Source organism: Mobula hypostoma, chromosome 3 (assembly GCF_963921235.1).
Source record: "Mobula hypostoma chromosome 3, sMobHyp1.1, whole genome shotgun sequence".
Classification (NCBI taxonomy): domain Eukaryota; kingdom Metazoa; phylum Chordata; class Chondrichthyes; order Myliobatiformes; family Myliobatidae; genus Mobula; species Mobula hypostoma.
In genome coordinates this window covers 177,436,391-177,458,318 of record NC_086099.1, presented here as the reverse complement: position 1 = coordinate 177,458,318, position 21,928 = coordinate 177,436,391, and the positions used below count along the sequence as shown (strand labels likewise).

At 42.3% G+C, this 21,928-nt stretch overlaps 1 protein-coding gene across 1 annotated transcript in view; it reads left to right on the top strand.

Moving 5' to 3' along the window:
* Nucleotides 1-21,928, top strand: part of LOC134344415 (probable mitochondrial glutathione transporter SLC25A40) — a 44,119-nt gene that overhangs the window by 2,554 nt on the left and 19,637 nt on the right. Inside the window, exons 2-7 of the mRNA XM_063044158.1 lie at nt 8,602-8,709; nt 11,081-11,140; nt 11,486-11,592; nt 16,655-16,722; nt 18,844-18,968; nt 21,668-21,841. Of these exons, the coding sequence (XP_062900228.1) occupies nt 8,613-8,709; nt 11,081-11,140; nt 11,486-11,592; nt 16,655-16,722; nt 18,844-18,968; nt 21,668-21,841 (631 nt within the window). The 5' untranslated portion in view covers nt 8,602-8,612. The remainder of the gene's footprint in view (nt 1-8,601; nt 8,710-11,080; nt 11,141-11,485; nt 11,593-16,654; nt 16,723-18,843; nt 18,969-21,667; nt 21,842-21,928) is intronic.

Below are 21,928 nucleotides of genomic sequence, written 5' to 3'. Positions count from 1 at the left end.
CCCATTACCAGTAGGAATAGCATTTTGTTCCAAGTCTGCTGGACATTAATTACGTGAGTAGATGGTTATTGAGATGTTGGATATGTTGCAGTCATCAACTTTCTCTGTTTAGAGCAATAAACAATCTGCTGGATGAATGCAGCAGGGCAAGCAGCTAAGGAAAAAAAATTGTCAATATTTCAGATCAAAACCCTGCATCAGGACTGAGAGTGATGGGTGAGGTGGCCAATATGCTGTTCAAAGTGATTGGAGAATTGAGGAGGGGTGTAAGAAAACAGGCAGGTTGTAGCAGGCAAGGGAAGGGGAGCAGGGGTGGATGTGATAAATGGCATGTAATGATAGGAGGGAGAGGGAGAGAGAAGAGAAAAAGCCATGGAGGCACAGATGGAGTGAACTGGGAGGAGGGGAGTGTAAAGATTGCAGATGGTTGTTGAAGGGAGATAAGTGGAACACAAAATGCTACCAATGCTGGACTCTGATAAGTAAAGAGGTTCAGAAGGAAGAGGTGAACAGCAGTTGAAACCAGAGACATGAGATTCTGCAGATTCTGGAACATGGGAACACTCACAAAATGCTGGAGGAACTCAGCAAGTCAGATAGTTTCTATGAAGGGGAATAAACAGACAACGTTGCAGGCAGAGACCCTTCTTCAGTACTGGAAAAGAAGGGGGCCAAAGCCAGAATAAGAAGGTTGGGGGGAGGGGTATTCAGTCTGGCAGGTGATATGTAAGACCTGGTGAGGGGGTGGGAGTGTGATGTAAGAAGCTGAGAGGTGAGAGGCAGAAAAGGTAAAGGCTGAAGACTGATTTGGTGTATATTCAAAATTGGATTTGACTCCTCTGCTAATGTCATGATATTTGTTGTTTTGGGGCAGCAATACAGAACAAGACTAAAAGCTTATTGTAATTTACAATAAATAGCGCAAAAAAGGAATAGCTGTTTTTGGGCTGTTAAGAAATCTGATGACGGGAGGGAGCTATTCCAAAGATGTTGAGAGTGAATCGTCAGGCCTTTGTACCTCCTCCCTGATGGTAATAATGAGAAGAGGGCATGTCTTGGATGGAGAGGGTCCTTAACGATGAATGCTATTTTCCTGAGACAATATCTTTTGAAGACTTGTTACATACACCTGTTAGGGTGCATTCTCCAGTTACCTTATAAGGTAACCGTAGCCTTCAGCCAGGAGCAGATGTCATCAGGTGGTTCCCAACCTTCACCAAGTGTTTCGATCCTTAACCACGACACTGTCCAGTTGGTGGGCCAGCAGTGGTGGCCAAATCACTGCCCATCTGTTCCTGGCTTCCAGCTCCCCTCCTCGCCTACTCCAAATCCAACAAGAGGCTCATTCTGCCTCTTCCCCCATCCTACGAGCTGCTTGTTTTTTGCTCCTTTCGTCCAGGCCCGGATCTGACAACAACCACCATGCTGATTTGGCTGGGAAACCTCTGCAGCTGATCTCCACAGGAAACAACCATGCCTGCCGTCCCTTGTTTTTACACTCCTGCACTTCAAGGCCTTTCTCTCGTGGGCCTCTTCCCATCCTTCCTCCCACGGCACAGTCAGCTCAACCAGAATTATTTTCTTGTCTTCAGTTGACCACAGTACAATGTCCAGGCGTAGGGTTGTGTCCACCACATCTGGGAACTGCAACCTTCTTCCCACATCGACCTTCATCTCCCAGGACCTGGCCGTTAGCAACAGATTGGGCTTTGGTTGTTTGGTTACAAAAGGCCTAGCTCCCTCTTTGATGAAGGTGATAGCCTTCCTCAAAGCTGTGCTAGCCATCCTCTTCTTGCATCTCTCCTGCTCTAGTGTGTCAGCAAGAGCCAGAAGCACCTTATCATGGCGCCACCTATACCGTCCTTGAGTTAGAGCTGTTTTACACCCGGACAGTATATGAGCCAGTGTCCCCTTTTGACCACAGAGCTTACAGTTCGGGTCCTCTCTCATCCCCTATGTGCACAGATGTGATGCTGAAGGAAGGGTGTCATACACAGATCGCAAGAGGAAGGAAATATGAAAGGGCTTCAGTCTCCATAACTCTGCCCATGAGATCTTGCGCTTAGGCAGATCCCATTTTGTCCAGGCACCCTGGGACCCTTGTTCCACTGCCTTTGAAATCCGCTTCTCTTGCTCACAGATCCGTACTTCTGCCTGTATCATGTCTCACCTGTTCCTTATGCTTGCGTTTCCCCACTTCTGGAAGTGAACTGAGCCGAGGCCTTGCCACCCGACGCAGGGGTTGCCGATGATGTCTCCCAGCTTCAGAGAACACACTGCCTCCTCCACAGCTGCGTTGGCTGCCCACTTACACCCAGATCTGGTTGTAATGCCTGCTTGCTTTACCAAGACGTCATTGGAATCTCTCAAGCTTAATAAGGCTCTGCATTTTGCCACCTTGAATTCCTCCACAACAGGTGACAGGGGAAGCTGCAGTTGCCCAGAATGAATGTAGAGGCCCACTGAAGAGAAGCTTGGGGGAACTCCCAACCATCTCCACAGGTGCTTGTTGGTTTTCCTCTCGATGCCCTCTACGGCAGTCATGGGGAACTCATAAAGTGTGATGAGCCAGAGAAGCCTGGGCAGAATGCCATATTGGTGCAGCTGGGTCTTGAATTTACCGGGAAGTCCGGATTTGTCAATCTTCAGCCATTCGTCTTGTCTGCTTCACAGCATTGGTGACATTGGCCCCATCTGTCAGTGACACATTAAACCACTTCCCCAAGCATTTTATCGGGTTATCTTCGATGGAAGGGATGACCTTACCCTGAATTTGGAGGCTAAACTTGCTAGTAACTTTGCCTTTTCTGATCACCATGCACCTGGACTTCTTGGCCTTGAAGGACATCCTTGCCCAAGTGGCTACATTACCCAGGGTTTCCAATACCCATCTTGCTTGGACATGTGACACAGATGTTATAGTGATGCCATGAGCCCTTGTAGAGCCGGCTGAACAATGCCTGACTCCAGCATCGGGCCACAGGTTACATCTTCTGCTGATAATAGGAGGTTTATTCCCATAATAAATAGGATGGGGGAGATGGTGCGCCCTGTTGGAATCCCCTTCTGGAGGTCCTGCCAACTGATTGTGAAATGGGCTGATGTAAATCTGAGTTTGAATCTTCCTAGGTAGCTGGTGATCATGTCTCGAATAGCCACTGGGATGTAGTAGTGGTTGAGTCCTTTTAGGATGAGGTCATGTGGAATAGACCCGTAGGCGTTCGCGAGGTCTAACCAGACAACTGTTAGGCTACCTTTTTTCTGCTTGGCCTCACGGATCAAATGGCTAATCATTGAGGTGTGTTCCAGACACCCCGAAAAGCCTGGAATACCGCCTTTCTGAATGGATGTGTTGATATAGCAGTTCTGCGTCATGTAAGAAGACAGCCTTCTTGCAAGCACAGAAAAGAAAATCTTACATTCCACATCCAGGAGAGAAATTGTCCTAAACTGGGCAATTGTGGAAGAATCCTCTTCCTTTGGAATAAAGCATCCCTCTGCCAATTTCCAACTTGATGGAATAGTACCTTCGGCCCAGATCTTTCTCATGACCTTCCACAGCCTCGTAGGAAGTTTTGGGCATTTCTTATACACCTTATGAGGTATGCCACTTGGGCCTGGGGCAGCTGATGCTTTAGCTTTCCGGATGATGTCCTGGATTTCCTGCCATGTAGGCTCCTTCACATTGAGCTCAATTGATGGTTTTTCCAGTCTACGCACAACCCAATTGGTTCCTAGTCCCTGACCCCTCCATGGGTCGCTGTGTGCCTCCCACAGGAACTCCCCTACCTCTGGCTTCGAGCTGGATAGTATACTAAATATTTGTTGGCCGAGAAGAGTCCTGGTGAAGCTGAATGGATCTCTCACAAACTGCGCTTGGCTTTTCTCTTTCTTCCTTCTTTACTGTCGCAGATGTTCCGCCCTCCGGAGTTTGCACAGCTTTTCCCGCAGCATGCTGGCTAAGTCCTTGATACCTTCTTTTTCAGCCGGTGAGCTGGTTTTAAACCTCTTGTTGAGCGCCTTTAATTCGCCTCTCAAGCGACGAATCTCCATTTCCCTGCTATTCGGTTGCCGCGGTAACTCCGGCTGGCTTCTCCGCTCCATTGGGCCAAATCGTTCCTTAGCTATGGCTGTGAGTGAGTCGATCTTTCTGTGTAGTGGACCTGCTAAGGCAACTTGCAGGATGCCGTCTAGATCATCATCGAACTGCATCCAGGCGACGTTGTTTGACGATCTAGACCATTTGATCCTGTCTTTCCTTGATGAATGGATTGGGGTAACTGAAGAGGAACTCACTAGGTCCGTTGTTGGATGCTGAGGCAACTCAAGTGTGGAGAGATCTTCAGCTCTGTGGGGTGCTTCCTGGCTGGAAGATATCCTTGGTGAAAAGGGTTGTGTTCATGATAGACTGGCTGAGTATATGCCCTATGCGGCCTTTTTTTGATCCTGTGCATCTAAGTCTTCATACCAGGCATTGATGCAACCAGTCAAAGTATACACCATAATATATAATTGGGCCATTTTGCCCACGGGTCACTCCACCATTTCATCAGGGCTGATCATCTCCTGCCTCCTCCCTGTATCCCTTCATGCTCTGACCAGTCAAGAATCTATCAAGCAACACACATCAAGGTTGCTGGTGAATGCAGCATCTCTAGGAAGAGGTACAGTCGACGTTTCGGGCCGAGACCCTTGGTCAGGACTAACTGAAAGAAGAGCTAGCAAGAGATTTGAAAGTGGGAGGGGGAGGGGGAGATCCAAAATGATAGGAGAAGACAGGAGGGGGAGGGATGGAGTCAAGAGCTGGACAATTGATTGGCAAAAGAGATATGAGAGGATCATGGGACAGGAGGCCCAGGGAGAAGGAAAAGGGGGAGGGGGGGAAAATCCCAGAGGATGGGCAAGGGGTATAGTCAGAGGGACAGAGGGAGAAAAAGGAGAGAGGGAGAGAGAGAAAGAATGTGTGTATATAAATAAATAATGGATGGGGTATGAGGGGGAGGTGGGGCATTAGCGGAAGTTAGAGAAGTCAATGTTCATGCCATCAGGTTGGAGGCTACCCAGACGGAATATAAGGCGTTGTTCCTCCAACCTGAGTGTGGCTTCATCTTTACAGTAGGGGAGGCCGTGGATAGACATATCAGAATGGGAGTGGGATGTGGAATTAAAATGTGTGGCCACTGGGTGATTGACTTCTCTAACTTCCGCTAATGCCCCACCTCCCCCTCGTACCCCATCTGTTATTTAGTTATATACACACATTCTTGCTGTCTCTCCTTTTTCTCCCTCTGTCCCTCTGACTATGTGATGGACTGTGCCATACCCATTACTTTTCATAGGATTTTTCCTTCAGGGACATTGGTGTTTCCATACCAGGCTATGATGCAGCCAGTCAAAATGCTCTGCACTAAAATGTTGTCAAAGTTCTAGATGTCATGCTGAATCTTCTGAAGGAAGTAGAGGCACTGCTGTGCTTTCTTCTTAGTTGCACTTGGGTGGTGGACCCAGGTCAGGTTCCCTGAAATAATAACACTGAGGAATTTAAAGTTGCTGACCCTCTCTACCTCTGATCCTCTAATGAGCACTGGATCATTACTCCGGCGTCCTCTTCCTGAAGTCTATAATCTGCTCCTTGGTCTGGCTGACATCGAGCAAGAGGTTGTTGTTACGACACCTCTCAGCCAGATTTTCAATCTGCCTCCTAAATTCTGATTCATTACCACCTTTGATTCGGCATACAGCAAACTTGAATATGACACTGGAGCTGTGCCCAGCCAGACAGGAGTTGGCATGAGCAGAATTTTTATGTTCTTTCTTTTCACGCTGCAAGGTCAGGGGTTTGAGCAGTGGTGAAGAATGGAGCTGACAAAGCTCTGCACAGTTATAGCTTCTTTGGTCTTCATCCATTTTTTAAATTAGATTTATTAGTCACATGTTCATCTAAACACAGTAAAAGTTATAATTTCTTTTAGCAACCAACACATCTGTGGCTGTGCTGGGGGCTGCCCACAAGAATTACCACACTTCTGGTGCTACTTTATGTGTCCACAATATTCAGTAGAGCAACACACAACAAGACTGACAAACCAACAGGAAAGCAACCCCCTTCGTATTCTCTTCCCCCACCCTCCACTAGGTCCTGTTGACCTCATGCCTCCAACCCCAGGACTGGCCACCTTCGGGCCTCCAACCTTCAAACCTTGGCCCAGGACACACCGACATCTGACCTCAGGACTTGTTGACTGATCTACCTCCTGGGACTCACTGTGCAATGTAAATTTTATCATCAACGTACATGTATGTCAACAAATATTACTCTTAAGATACATATCCTTGCCGGCATTCACAATAGAACAAAGAAGTGTAATAGAATCAATGAAGAAGCTACACACAAAAAAGACAGAAATTGTGCAAATCCAAAATGAATCATAAATCAATAAATAAAACAGAACATTAGTTGTAGAGTTCTTGAAAGTGAGTCCAAATGTGTTCAATGATTAGTTCAATTTTGTGATGAGTGAAGATGTCCATGCTGATTCAGGAGCCTAATGATTGAAGGGTAAGAACTGTTCCTGAAACTGGTGGAATTGGGCCTGAGGTTCCTTTCTGATGGTAGCATGAACTGGGCTGTATACACCACTTTCTGTAGGCTTTTCCACTCTTTGGCACTGGTATTTCCATACTAGACCATAATGCAACCAGTCAGGACAACTCTACAATGCATCTATATCGGTTTGCCAGAGTTTTAGGTGAAATACCAAATCTTTGCAAACTTCTAAGAAAGTAGAGGCATTGCCAGGCTTTCTTTGAAATGGCATTTACATGCTCGGTCCAGGATAGGTTCTCTGATGTGAGAACGGTTAGAAATTTTAAGTGACTAACACTCTCCATCTCCAATTCCCTAATGAGCTCTGTGGTTTTCCTGACATTGGGTGAGGGGTTATTGTTCTGGCACCACTCAACCAGATTTTCAATATACCCCCCCTCCCCCACCGCCATGAGCCATTCAGTCAACAACAATGGTATCGTTAGCAAACTTGAATATGTACTTGGAGCTGTACTTAGCCTCATGGTCATAAGTATAAAGTGAGTAAAGCAGGGGGATAAGTACAATGCCTTGTGATGTACCTGTGCTGATGGTGATTGTGGCAATGATGTTGCCAGTCTGAACCGGCTGTGGTCTGCAAATGAGGAAATCGAAGATCCAATTGCACAAGGAGGGATTGAGGCCTTATTGAATAGTTTTAAGGGGATGATAGTGTTAAGTGCTGAGCTGCAGTTAATGAAGAGCATCCTGATGTATGCATCTTCGCTGTCCAGATGTTTTAGAGCTGAGTGGAGAGCCAGTGAAAAGGCATCTGCTGATGACTTGTTGTGACTCGCCGACCTCGAGGACCACCGGCCCTTGTACTGTGGCTCGCCAACTGCAGTCCTTGTCCTTGGGGATTGCAGGTCTTCATCCTTTAGCCTACTGACCTGAACTCTATCTTTGGAGTTCAGTATCGGGATCTGCCAACTGACCGTGGACCTCTGAATCTACCAGGTGACTTTGCAGTTCTTTGCAATAAAAAAGGTCACATTTGCTTCAGGGCCAATTTCTGATTGAATTATGCCCCCAAACAGAATTTGCACTCAGTGCCTACATGTTTATTTGAGCTGTTGTCTTCCTGTCAGCTTGAACCAGTCTGGACATTCTCCTCTGACCTCGCTCATTAACAAGGTGTTTTCGCCCACAGAACTGTTTCTCAGTGGATTTTTTTTTTTGCGTTTTTCACGCCATTCCCTAAACTCTCGAGGTTGTTGTGCATGAAAATCCCAGGAGATCAGCTGTTTCTGAAGTACTCAATCTGGCGCCAACAATCATTCCATGGTCAAAGTCACTTACATCACATTTCTTTACCATTCTGATATTTGGTCTAAACAACAACAACTGAACCTCTCGACCATGTCTGGGTGTTTTTATACATTGAGTTGCTGTCACATGATTAGCTGATTAGATATTTCATTAACAAGCAGGAGTTAAGGTGTAGCTAATAAAGTGGCTACGGATGTATATACACTTCTTTCTCAGGATGAAGTTCCTAATCAATCTTGTTTGCTTTTATGCCTAATAATTGTCATGGCCTTTTAGAAAAATGAAAACTGTTAGTTCCTTGTACATGAAAATGTAAAATTGGCCACTGTAAACATGTAAAATATGAAATTAGATTATTGCACAATGCTTGTTATTGTTTCTGAATCTCACTTTATTTTCTGTTGATTTAATGAAAATCATATAGTTCAACATTTATAAACAAGGTCCTTGCTACAAGTTGGAAGATTTTGTATAAATGTCGTATGTTTGTGTGAGGTTGATGATGCTGTAAAATGCTCCCATTTCATTTCACTGGCAATATCAGAGACTCACATTGAAATGCCAGATGATGTTTGGACAGATAAGTGAAACCTAAGTGAATGAGGTAGGTTTTCATGGTCATTTTACAGAAAATGGAGGTCAAGTTTATAAATGGCTTTCAAAAGTAGTACTAATACTGTATCTGGAATTTCAATTTTATTTAAAGAATTATAAAATTTAATTCTAATGTTTTGTCTGTACTGTAGAATAAAGGAAGATGACAAGTTCACAGATGGCCACTGGTTTGAACGGAATCACACCTCTCCAGCAAATGACGGCATCATGTTCTGGTGCATTTCTGACGTCGTTAATTGGTATGACAGTGTGAAAATCGGAAGAAAATGTATACTATTTGTATAAACACTACTGGGGCATATATGTAGATTTGTTTTTAATTAAATTGCATAAACTGATAAACAGACTTTGGCACAATTACATTGAAGTCTGTCCATGGTTGCATATAACTGGTATGAATGCAGATGGTCCATCTTGCTGGTCACAAGCATCCAAAGCTTAATCAGTAGCAGGGCCTTCAGTCGTACTTTGAAGAAGTCCCACGCCAGAATTTCAATGTGAACCTTAAAGAGCTGGGGTTTTGTCCAGGACTTTCAGTCCGTCCACAGCAAGCCAGATTTCCTTGTGGCCACTCTAACTCCACTGCCCATTCCCATTCTAACATACAGGTCTATGGCCTCCTCTACTGCCACGATGGGGCATGCTCAGGTTGGAGGAGTAACACTTCATATTCTGATTCTGTCTGGGTAGCCTCTAACCTGACAGCATAAGCATCGATTACTCTGATTTTTGGTAATTTCCTCCTTTTTGCCCCCCCCTTCTTTATCCATTCCCTGTTCTGGCTTCCTCTTACCCCTTCCCTTCTCCTCACCTGCCTATTATCTTCTGGAGACCCTTCTCATTCCCTTTCTTCCACAGTCTCCTCTCCTCCCCTATCAGTTTCCTCCTTCCGTCCTTTACCTTTTCTACCTATCATCTCTCAACTTCTCACAGCAGCTACATCCCCATCCACCTACCTTTCCCTGCACCTGGTTTTATTTATCATCCTCTAGTTTCTACTCCTTTTCCCTCCCCCACTTCCTTATTCTATATTCTTCCCCCTTTTTCAGTCTTGATGAAGAGTATCGGCCAGAAACATCAGCTCTTTGTTCCTCTCCATAGTTGCTGCATGACCTGCTGAGTTCCTGCAGCATTTTGTGTGTGTGTTACTCTAGATTTCCAGCAACTGCAGAATTACTTGTGTTTATCTAGTTTGGAGTATATGTTATGGAATTGACAGTACCATGGGAAGATGGTGTCGAAGAAGCTTATGAGAGAAAAAAGACCAAGTACTCTGAACTGGCAACTGAAGCTGCCCAGAATGGCTGGAAGACCAAGATTTTCCCTGTAGAAGTGGGATGCAGGGGATTCGTTGCTACATCTACGACCAGTCTATTGAAGAAGATGGGGGTGAGTGGTCACTCCCTCCAACAAGCAATCAAGTCCTTGTCAAATGCAGCAGAAGGAAGCAGCAATTGGATTTGGATTAAAAGGAAAGACAACAGCTGGGCTGCAAGATGAAGACAGGAGGGTATGGAACTGAGGGGGGTGTATCTGGGACGCCAGGTAGCACCGTTGAGCCCTCTGGAGACGTCGTGGGCTTATCAATGAAATGTCAAAGAAGGAGGGTGCCCACCTGATGACCTCGATGACGTACCTACCCTCCCTCCTTGTCACCACTCCAAGCCCACTGCCAACATCGAAAGTGCCAACTTACCATAGGGATTGAAACATCAAGTTCTAGTAGCTCTATTTATGTATCAACAAAATACAGGCCTACATTAATACAGTTCTTCTGAGCAAAATTTACTCAATTGCCCTTTGATTTGACACTACTATCCCACTGGTATTGTAGACGGTATGTGATTATGAAACCATTTTTGTTGTCTACTTCAATTTTTAAGAAATTGTTTTTAATATCTGAATAATTGTACAGCTAATACTGCTGCCTCGTAGAGTTCAATGGTGACTTCCGGTCGAGTCTGTGTTGAGTTTGCACTCTCTTCTTTTGGCCACTTTTCTTCCCACACTCCAAAGATGTGCAGGTTGGGACAGCTTCTTCCACTGATTAACTCACTCTGATCTGAGTGTATTTCTATGTTACATTGACTGTTCTATTTGTTATAATTTACTATGATTGCACATTTAGATGAAGACATGCATAGAGATTTTTACTGATGTATATGAAGGATGTAAGAAATAAAGTCAATTCAATTCAACTTGATTAATATGTAAGTGAGGTAAAAATCTGAGGGCAGTTGATGGGAATGTGGGAAGAAGAGTTCGAGGGAAAATTAGAAGGAAATGGGATTCCTCTGTGCTCCAATTTCATTTCAAAGGGCTGAGAATGACATTCATTGTTTAAATTCAAGTTCGGTTTATTGCAATTCACTGAACACATGTATACCACTAAATGAAACTATGTTCCTCCAGACCAAGGTGCACAACACACAAGAAAAAGTATGGTATTGTGTCGTAACATATTAAGTAAACAATGATATATGCAGAATAAGCTGACACATAATTGGTTGAATTTGGCTATTTTGCATTACTTAAATGAAATCTAAAATAGAACATTTACAACATAATATTGTGCTGGGCATTAATTAACAGGCTACAACTTTTTTACAGTTACTCCATTTGATGTTGTGAAAATACGACTACAAGCACAAAGGACTCCATTTTTTAAAGGTAGCTACTATAATAACCAAAAGGAAATGCTAATTTTAACCAACTAATGTAAACTTCTCCATTGCATAAAATAAGACCCTGAAGGAACTTTGGGTAAACTTTTTCCATTTCTTTATTTGAGTAGCAAAATTTAACATGACTCAGAATGTCTCTTTCCAAAATGTCTGAGCAGCTGCAAGTTGGAATATACTGTGTTGCTGCGAGACTTGAATTTCCCTTATTTTGTTCGTATATACACAATAAAATCCATTGAATTTCTTCTGTGTTATTGGTGTTCACTAATTTATTTTTCTCACAGTCTATCAAACATGCTATTTATACTTCTTTAAATTATTTAAAATCTAGGTAAATGTTTTCTGTACTGCAATGGCCTGATGGACCATTTGTGTGTCTGTGAGAATGGAAGTACTAGTGCTTGGTATAAAGCTCCTGGACAATTTAGAGGAACATTGGTAAGCATCTTGCCTTCATTTCAGCAACATTTTTATCTATATTAATATCTACTCATTGACAACTTATGATAGAATAGGAATCAATTTGGTTAATCATGTCACTGTCAGCTCCCAGGAGCTTCCTTCAGCTTAGGTTGTTATTTTTTTTTGCTGTTAATCTACACAAGGTATACTTTACACTAGTCACTTCATCTACAGCAGTTCTTTGGAGAGTATGATCAAACGAGATCACCCAGAGCAAACACTTTAAGTTGCAGAAAGAATATGCATATTCTGCACATACATCAATTGACATAAGAGCAAACACTCCCTCTGAAGCTTTAAGGTGGCCACTTTAATTACTACAGTGCTATATGCCAATTATTATAATGCTAGCTCAACACAACCTGCGAATTAAGAATTTCATCTGACCATGTAATTTTGATACCGATAAATAATGCATTTTTTCCAATTAATTATGCTGTTGATATGTCCAAGTGTGTATGGCAAACAGCTAATCTACATCCGCTGAAAACAGCATTTAATGGTCAATATTGTTTTCCATTTAAGATGAGGGATTGGGTAGACCTATGTACAGTTGCACACAGGTTACTGAAAGCCAACAATTACAAACGGGAATGGCATGTTCCCTATATTAGGAGAGGACCAGAATATACAAGTAAGGTAGTCCTTTTGCAATTTTGAAAACAATCTACTTTGCATTGTAGGTTTGCAGTGAAAACTGAATTGATTCCAAGGATGGTTAATTTCCAGTATGAAGAGAAATTGAGTAGACTGAGGTTGTAGTCCATATAGTGATGAAGAATGAAGTCTCCTCAAAGCATACAAAATTCTTAAAGCATCTGCAGGAAAGATTCAGGGAAAATATTTCCACTGGCTCATCAGTCTAAAATGAAGGCACCTGGTTTCAGAAGGGATAGGTAATTTAGGACTGAGAGGCAAAATGCATCTTGGATGATACCACTGAGGTAGAAGATCAAGCATGGTCTTTTCAGCAGGCTGCAATCATAACGATCTATTAGGCAGGGGGCAATAAAAGGAAGTGGAGTTTAAGTGGAGCATCCATTGTTGGATGTTCAGGGTTTGGCTCAACAGACTTGGGTGAGAATACACGGAGGATGAAATAAAGTTTCTAATAAGTTGGCCTTCTCTTTCTTTGCCCATTAGTATGTATCGTAGCTAGTTCAGTGAGAATATGTCCAGGGTTAGTGGTATGTTCTTTGTGTAAGATGTGGGAGACCTTCAGTCACTCTGATAACTACATCTGCACAAGGTGCATTGAACTGCGGCTCCTTAGAGTGTGTTAAAGAACTGAAGCTACACCTCTATGACCTTCGGATTACGAGGAGGTGATAGATAGGAGCTACAGGGAAGTAGTTAACCGTAAGCTGCAGGAGGCAGGTTCCTGGTTGACTGTTAGGAGAGGGAAAGTGGATAGGCAGCCAGTGCAGAATACCCCTGTGACCATTCACCTCAATAATAAGCATACTGCTTTGGATAATGTTGGTGGGTGTGGGTCACCTGGGTTTCTGGCTCAGAGTCTGGTTCTGTGGCTCGGTACAGAAGAGGGGAGAGGAGGAATGCAGTGCTAATATGGGGTTCTATAATGTAAGGCCCTGATTAAAAGATGTTTTATTGTATTTCTACTGCTATGCTGTGAGGTATTTTATTTTGCAGATTTATTTTAGTAGCTCTTCTGCAAAACAGTGTGGTCTGCTAATTAAGCTTCATAGACTAGTGTTTTGGCTTTTGCTAAGATAAGGAGCCGATTGCTTAGCTCAGGAATGTTGTGTCAGCCAATCGGGTTTGTCTTAGTAATGTTCTGTAATATTCTGTCCAGTGAGATGCCACGGAACATTCGAGAGAGCTGGGCAGGATCAGATTTCTGAACAACAGTAGTCTGGTTTTTGGGTCTTTTGTTGGGAGGTGTTGGAAGATGAAGGTGGCATGAAGCGGATAACAAGGAAAGATGCTATATAATCCTACCAGAGGAAAGACCCCATTGTAAGAAGGGCTTTGTGCAGATGAATGGCTCCAAGGAGCAAGTATCAATAGTCCTGAGTTAACCTGTTCATTCAAAATGGCCTTCAAATGAAGTTCGAGCTGTAGTTGGTGTCTTTCACGCAGAACATGGGTTCGACGTGCAAGTAATCAGAGTGAAGCACCCAACTACTCCAGAAAGGGGCTCCAACATTTATGTGCACATTTAGACTGGTTTAACTGTAATGGGACCTTTTTCTTTTTTTTCTATTAACTGTCAAGTAAAAATATCTGTAAATATACTTCCACTTTAATTTTATGCAGTGCAAGGTCTGTTATTTCCTGGCGAACGATAACTTTGCTTGGAGTAGAATAATTTGGCAGGTGAATGCATGCACAGGACAGGATTTCAGATTTCTGGATCATTGGGATCACTTCTGGGGAAGGTATGACCTGAACAAAAAGGACAAGTTACACCTGAACCCAAGAGGGTCCAATATCCTCGCAGGCAGATTTGCTAGAACTGTTAGGGAGGCTTTAAACTAATTTGACACAGGTGGGAACTGGAGTGATAGGGTTGAGGATGAGGCAGTTGGTATACAAGTACATGCAGTGTAGAGAGACTGCGAGGAAGGGCAGGTAAATAATAGGGCAAAATTGCAGTCAGTGGGATGAATTGAAGTGTGACTTGGGGGAAGAATCGAAAAGCATAATGAATACAAGACTGAAGGTGTCATAAGACCGCAAGACATAAGAGCAGAATTTCCTAGGAGCAGGCCTATCGAGTCTGCTCCACCATTCAATCATGGCTGATCCTTTTTTTTCAATCCCTCCTCAGCCCCACTCCCCAGCCTTTTCCCCATAACCTTTGGTGCGATGGCCAATCAAGAACTTATCAATCTCCATCTTAAATACATCCAACAACCTCGCCTCCACAGCTGCCTGTGGTAACAAATTCCACAAATTCACCACCTTCTGGTTAAAGAAATATCTCCCCATCTGTTTTAATTGGACACCCCCCTATCTTGAGGCTGTGACCTCTTGTTCTAGGCCCTCCCACCATGGGAAACATCCTTTCTACATGTACTCTGTCTAGGCCTTGCAACATTCGAAAGATTTCAATGAGATATATTTGAATGCACGCTGTATACAGAATAAAGTAAATGATCTTGTAGTGCAGTTGTAGATTGGCAGGTTTAACATTGTGAGTATCGCTGAGTTGTGGCTGAAAGAAGATCACAGTTGGAAGCTTAACATCCAAGGTTACACTACTGAAAGGACAGGCGGGTAGGCAAGGGGGTGGAGTGGCTCATTTGGTAAAAAATGAAATCAAATCCTTAGAGAGAGGTGACATAAGATTGGATGATGTAGGATCCTTGTGGGTAGCAGTAAGAAACTGCAAGGGTAAAAAGATTCTGGGCAGTATATACAGGCCTGTGAACAGCAGCTAAGATGTGGGATACAGATTACAATGGAAGTTAGAAAGGGCTTGTAAAAAAGGCAATGTTATAGTCGTGGGTGATTTCAATATGCTGGTAGATTGGGAAAATCAGATTGGTGCTAGATCCCAAGAGGGAATTTGTGGAATACCTATGAGATGGCTTTTTAGGGCAGCTTGTGGTTGAGCCCACTAGGGGAAAGGCAATACTGGATGGGGTGTTGTGAAATGAACCAGATTTGAGTCGGAAACTTAAACTAAAGGAATCCTTAGAAAGCAGTGATCATAATATGATAGAATTCATCCTGTAGTTTGAGAGGGAGAAAGTAAGGTCATATGTATCAGTATTACAATGGAGTAAAGGGAATTATAGAGGCATAGGAGGAGCTGGCCAAAGTTGGTTGGAAGGGGACACTAGCAGGGATAACTACAGCTGGAGCTCGTGGGAACAATTCAGAAGGTGCAAAACAAGAGGTATCCTAAAGACAGGATGACGTAAGAACAACATAAAAGCAAAAGAGAGAACATGTGATAAAGCAAAAAATAGTGGAAAGTCAGAGGTTTGGGAAGCTTTTAAAAACAAAAAGAAGACAACTTAAAAAGCCGGAAGTGAAACGATGAAATTTGAAAACGCAAACAACAGGAATTCTGCAGATGCTGGAAATTCAAGCAACATACATCAAAGTTGTTGGTGAATGCAGCAGGCCAGGCAGCATCTCTAGGAAGAGGTACAGTCAATGTTTTAGGCCGAGACCCTTCGGAGTATTGTGTGCATTTCTGTTTGCTGTACTATTGGAAAGATGTGGTTAAGCTAGAGAGGGTGTGCAGAAGATTTTCTACATAGTAGGGCTTGAGTAATAAAGAACTTCGTTAACCTGGGTTTTCCATGGAACAATGAAAGCTAAATTTGTTATGATAGAGATGTATAAAAATTCTGAGAGGTATAGTAGGGCAGAGAGCCATTGTCTGGTTAACATGATAGGGAACTTGAAAACTTTATGTCATAGGCTTAAAGTAAGAGGGGGGAAATGTAAAGGGAATCTTAGTATATTTTTCACACAATAGTTGGTATCTAGAGTAAGCTTCCGGATGGGGTAATTGAGGTGGGAATAGTAAGAATGTTAAGAGGCATCTGAACAGCTTCTTGAATGAGCAAGGTGTTGAGAGAGAGATGGAATTAACGCAGACAAATAGCATTTCTATAGGCAGCCATAATGGGCAGCATAGATATGGTGGGCTAAAGATCCGTTTTTATGGTGACTAAGCCATGTATGCTCCTCAGAGAACATAAAAGGTCACTTACCACAGTTGAAGACTGCCAGAAGGTATCCCAGTTTCCTGAGGTGGCATTCATTTCCCTGCAGCCAAAAGACCAAGAAATTGTACCTTGGTGTTGAGTAGCTTATTGTTATGTTACTTAGTGTACATTTAGTACAAGTTACTTACTATGCATTGTGCTTTACTTCAATATTAAGAGGTGTGAATATATTTGTTGGAAGTATGTGGCAACATATCAGAATTAATATTTGCTCATGGGAGGTGGAAAACACCAACCAATCAATGCTGTGATAGATTTCTCCTTTCAAATGAGCTGATTTTATATCATTGAAATAATACAAGGATTTTCCTATTTCTGTATTCCAGGATGCATTTATTCAAATTGTTCGTAATGAGGGTCTAAAGTCACTCTGGAGTGGACTCCCTCCAACATTGTAAGAATATTTAAATCATGCTGCCTTAAATTTTGAGACTTCCAATTCTGAACTGCAATTCTGCATTTAAAAATACTTTGGGTCTGGGTTAATTCAAAACTTATCCAATTATTTGTATTGTAAGTGTTTTGCCATTATCAGAAAGAAAGTGAAAATTAATCTGCAGATGCTGGGAATACTTAGCAGGTTAGGCCACACTATGGGAAGAGAGACAGCGTGAATGATTTGGGACAAAGACTTTGTTAGAACTGGGAACTAAAAAAGCCATAAGGAGAGTAAAAATGAAATGTGAAGGTAAGCTAGCTAATAATATAAAAGAGGATACCAAAAGTCTTTTCCCCCAGATATACAGTACTGTGCAAAAGTCTCAGGCACTTATTTTAAAAATAGTAAAGCAGAAATGCTATCAAAAATAATGAAATGAAAAGTTTCTAAATATCAAATTTATTATAAAATGCAGTAATCAGAAAAAAACCTAAATAAAATAAATATTTGGTGTGACCACCCTTTACCTTTAAAACTGCATCAATTCTCTTAGATACACTGTCGTGCAGTTTTATAAGAAAAATCAGCTGGTATGTTGCTCCAATCATTGTGGAGAACTTGCCACAGTTCTTCTGCAAACTTCGGCTGTCTTGCTTCTGTCCCTCCAGATAATTCCAGACAGCACTGATGATGTTGAGATCATTGCTCTGTGGAGGCTATGCTATTGGTTGAGAACTCCTTGTCCTTATATGATGGTTCTTTATGACCTTGGCCATGTGCTTGGGATTACAGAATTAATATTGGACCAATCACACACTTCCCTGATGCAATTGTGTGATGGATGAAAATCTGCTTGCACTCCCAGCATTGAGGACTCCATTAGTTCTAACCAGGTCACCAACTCCATTTGTAGAAATGCAGTCCTAAACCTGCAGGGAACCTCCACTATGCTTCTTTGTTAGCTGCAGACATTCATCCATATAGTGCTCTCCAGTTCTTTTACGGATGCACAGCACGCTGTTTGAGCCAAAAATGTCAAATTTTGACCAGTCTGTCCAGAGCACTTGCTGCCATTATTCAGGACCCCAGTCCTTGTGTGTAGGTCAGTCTCTTGGCTTTGTTTCCCCTTGAGAGGAATGTTTTTTTGGCAACAACTCTTATATAAAGCTCACTTCTGATAAGCATTGTCTGAGGCTGTCTAGGGGTGTAGTTGGGTTCCTGTGGTTTCTGTGAGTTCCAAGCTAATAACTTCCAATTTAGAAGAGACGTCCATTTGATGTATCCTCATCTGCTGCGTTCAGTTTCTGTAGCTGACCAGTGCATTTCTGGTCCTCAACCTCGCCCATTTCTTCGTGCTGCTTGGACAGAATATCTTAAAATTTCTGTCTGCCATGTAATTTTTGCTTGGGAGAGACCTTGCTGCTGCAGGATGACCACCTTGTGTCTTGTTGCTATGCTCACTCTCACCATGATGTAAAAATGGATGACTTGAAAATTAAACTGTTACAGTTGCTACACCATCACCTGTTAGTTTGGTTGTCCTTTTCCCAGTTTGATTCCGTCAACACCTGTTTCAGTTTCAATTAATCAGTTTAATTCATTCAACTTATTATCTCATTGATCTGTTTGTTATCTTTGTTTAATGACGCACTGGGCTTGTATACCTACAAAGTAGTCAAGTTTTTATTTGAAAAGTGGTCAGTTTCTTCGTATGTTACTTTGTTTAACAAAATACAAAACATTCTCTGTAACGTCTAATTTTTTGGAAAATGTATGTTTGGAACCTAAATTTTGATCTTTTCTACTGACAAAATGCGGAAGTTCAAAATAAATCTAAATCAAAATTTATATTGAAAATCTAGGGGTGCCTAAGATTTTTGCACATTGTTTCCTGTTAACTTCTAATGAGAGGGGGATTACTTTGTCTTAGATATGCAGAGTGGTGGCCACCTTGGAATTACTGCAGACTATCGCTATTGTAAAGACATTACTATTTGAAAATTTTGTTTCACTGTTTAATAAAAGGTTACAATCTTAACATTGCAATATAAAGAAATTTCTTTTGCATTGTTACATTTGCGCACTTCAAATTGCTGTAATGTACTCTTATTATGATGTGTGATTTTTTTTTTACAGAATAATGGCCGTGCCTGCTACTGTTATTTATTTCACTTGCTATGATCAGTTGCGGAATTTCATGAATTACCGTCTAGGATATGATGGCAACTATGTTCCATTGATAGCCGGGGCCTCTGCTCGAGGTAAATTATGAATATCTGTGAATATTCCTGAACATCTGTTGTCTGTCTCTCCTCTGTCACCCAAGATAAGAGGGCAAAAATCAGCATAGTCTCATTCTAATGTTACGTACCCCGTAACTGGGTTGCCAAACCAGCAGAAATGGATCACTCAGTTGGAGTCTGGAGTACTAGAACTAAGAAAGTTTTATTACAGAAACAAGCAACACAGTAATCGAAAGGATAATAAATGCAACAGTTCAGTGATGATAAACACACATGTGCACAGAATTAAGATAACAGCATCAATCAAGCTCTATCGTTGTCTAGGGGTAAATGACCAATTTCAAAATGACTCAAAGTTCAGTCCAGTTTAGTAGTTCAGTTCGCGGTAATCGTTGCCATGGCGGTGGACAATGTGGGGGAAGAGAGAGATAGAATAGGAACAACTCATCATTCAGAACGGCTTCACTCACAGACCAGCAGGATGGCTCACAGACCAGCGAGATGGCTCACAAACAGCTTTTTGGGCGGGTCCTTGGTGATGTCACCTGAGGTCACCGACTGTGACCCCTCCTCCAGATGCGGTCGATCCTCTGCAGTGAACCCCGCACCCAGGCAAGGGCGGACACACACCGGGTTCCCGCTGATCGTACCTTTCCACCCTTGTCGTTGTCTGGGACTTCTCACCCACTCGTGAGAGGCGCACCGCTTCCAGGGTCTCGTTACCTCGGGTGGCGTGTGTCTGTCTTAGCGAACCTGTCCCTTTTTATCCCCCTGCTGGGGTATCGCCTGTCCATCACTTCAAACAGTTCAGGGCTCAAAGGGGGGAGCCGCTCCAGACAGCTCTTCCTCCCACATCCCTTCATTACACATCTCCAGACGCTACTCCATTGTTCCTTATCTCTCCTTCCCCTGAGGGCAGGTGGCAGACCAACTGCTGATGCCACTGATGCTAGCCCAGGCCAGCAAACATCTTAATTTTATGTGTATTCTCGTAACACTAACATTACTTCCCTTTTGCACAAGTAACTAATAGTAATGTTCTTCTACAAAATAGAATAGCTGACCTAATGATGGAGTTTTGATTGCTGTTAAATTTGTGTCCCAAAATCTTGTCTAGAGGTTCACATTTTGCATTGCTATCAAATATTATAGAATAGAACTTTATTTATGGTGCGAAGCTTGATATACTCCCTTACCCAAAAGACGATTGGCTAGCTGTAGTTTCCCGTTGGTTACCACTGGACATCAGAGGCAGCTTACAACAAAGCTGAGTTACACTTCAGCTTGTGAAACGGCAGTGACCCTTCTCTTGGTTTCCCTATAAAATCGTCTAGTTGAGACTTAAAATCTTAGAATGAATGTGGTTGGTTTGTAGAATATGTGAAGCATTATACATCATCCTGATGTTATTTAGTGCAGGAAGATTTCCTGATTACACTATTTAAATACCCCTTAATCCCCTTGGAAAACAAGCTACAGCTGCTGGAATTTGAAATAAAAACAAAAATACTAACTCAGCCAGTCAAGCAGCATCTGTAGAGAGAAAAGCAAGTTAATATTTCAAATTGGGGTCTCTTCCTCAGAACTGCAATGAGAGGTTGGATATAATTTAACTTAACTGCCTGAGTAGAATATTTATAAACTTCGTTATTTGTCAAACATTTTCAAATGAGGTTCTTGGCCATTGTGAGTGTTCTAAAATACACTTTTTGAAATGATATAATTGGCTTTACATGTAAGTATTTTTCATTTGCTTGATAGGGAAAGAACTCGTGTAGCATGCTTGCCTTTATTAGTTAAGGAACATGTTTCAAGGGTTGGGAAGTTAGGTTCCAAATTTGTAAAACTCTAGGCTACATCTGGAGTATTGCTTTCAGTTCTTGTTGCCCTATTGCAGGAAGGCTGGTAGGGGCTTTGGAGAAAGTGCAAAAAAGATTTACCAGGACACAACCTGGAATAGGGGAGAGGTTCTGTAAACTTGGATAGTTTTCTCTGGGGTGGCAAAGGCTGAGGAAAGATCTGATTGAGGTTAATATGATTATGAAGGGCATAGGTAGAGTAGACTGCCAGTATCTTTTTACCTGAGTTAAAATTTCAAATACCAGAAGCCATGCATTTAATGTGAGATAGAGGAAGTTCAAAGGAGATTTGTGGGCAGGGTTATTTTTTTACATGAAGTTGTGGGTGTCTGCCTGGGGTGATGGTGGATGCAAATACAACAGAGGTGTTCTAGGGGTTCTTAGATAGGTGTGTGGATGTGCAGGGAATGAAGATATGGGTGTTGCGTAGACAGAAGGAATTAGTTTGGTTGATCATTTGATTACTAATTAGTTCAGCACAACATTGTGATCTGAAGGGTCTGTTCTATGTTCTTAAATCAAAACAGTGAAAACATTTAGCAGATTTGACAGTATACATTGAGCAAGAGAGTTGATATTTCATGCCAATGAGCTTTCAGTGAACCTAGAAAAGGTTAAACATTAAACATTTTAAGCTGCAGGAAGGGTTGGTAAAAATAAACATTCTCGTTGTTCTCTTCCCCCTAGTCCTTACTTCATTATTAGCAAATTTTTTAACACTAACTTTTTCCTAGTTTTGATGAAAGTTCATGAAAACTCTATTTCTCCCCACTTGTGTTACCTGCTTTATGGGCATTTTTATTTCAGAATTCTTGCATCTGTAATTTTATTTTGCTTTTCACTCTTTCCATCTTTCAGTGGGTGCAGTTACTGTCATAAGCCCTCTGGAACTAATCAGGACGAAGAGCCAGTCTCGTAGGCTGAGTTACAGAGAATTGAAGTATGTTATTCAGACTTCAGTAGCACAGAGTGGTTGGCTGTCTCTCTGGAGAGGCTGGGGTCCCACAGTGCTTCGAGATGTGCCATTCTCAGGTTTGTCTGTTTAATGTATTTTAACTGAACAGTTAAATGTTCAAATAATTTTTGGGGGTAGATCTATTTAATGAAGTAGTTGATTAG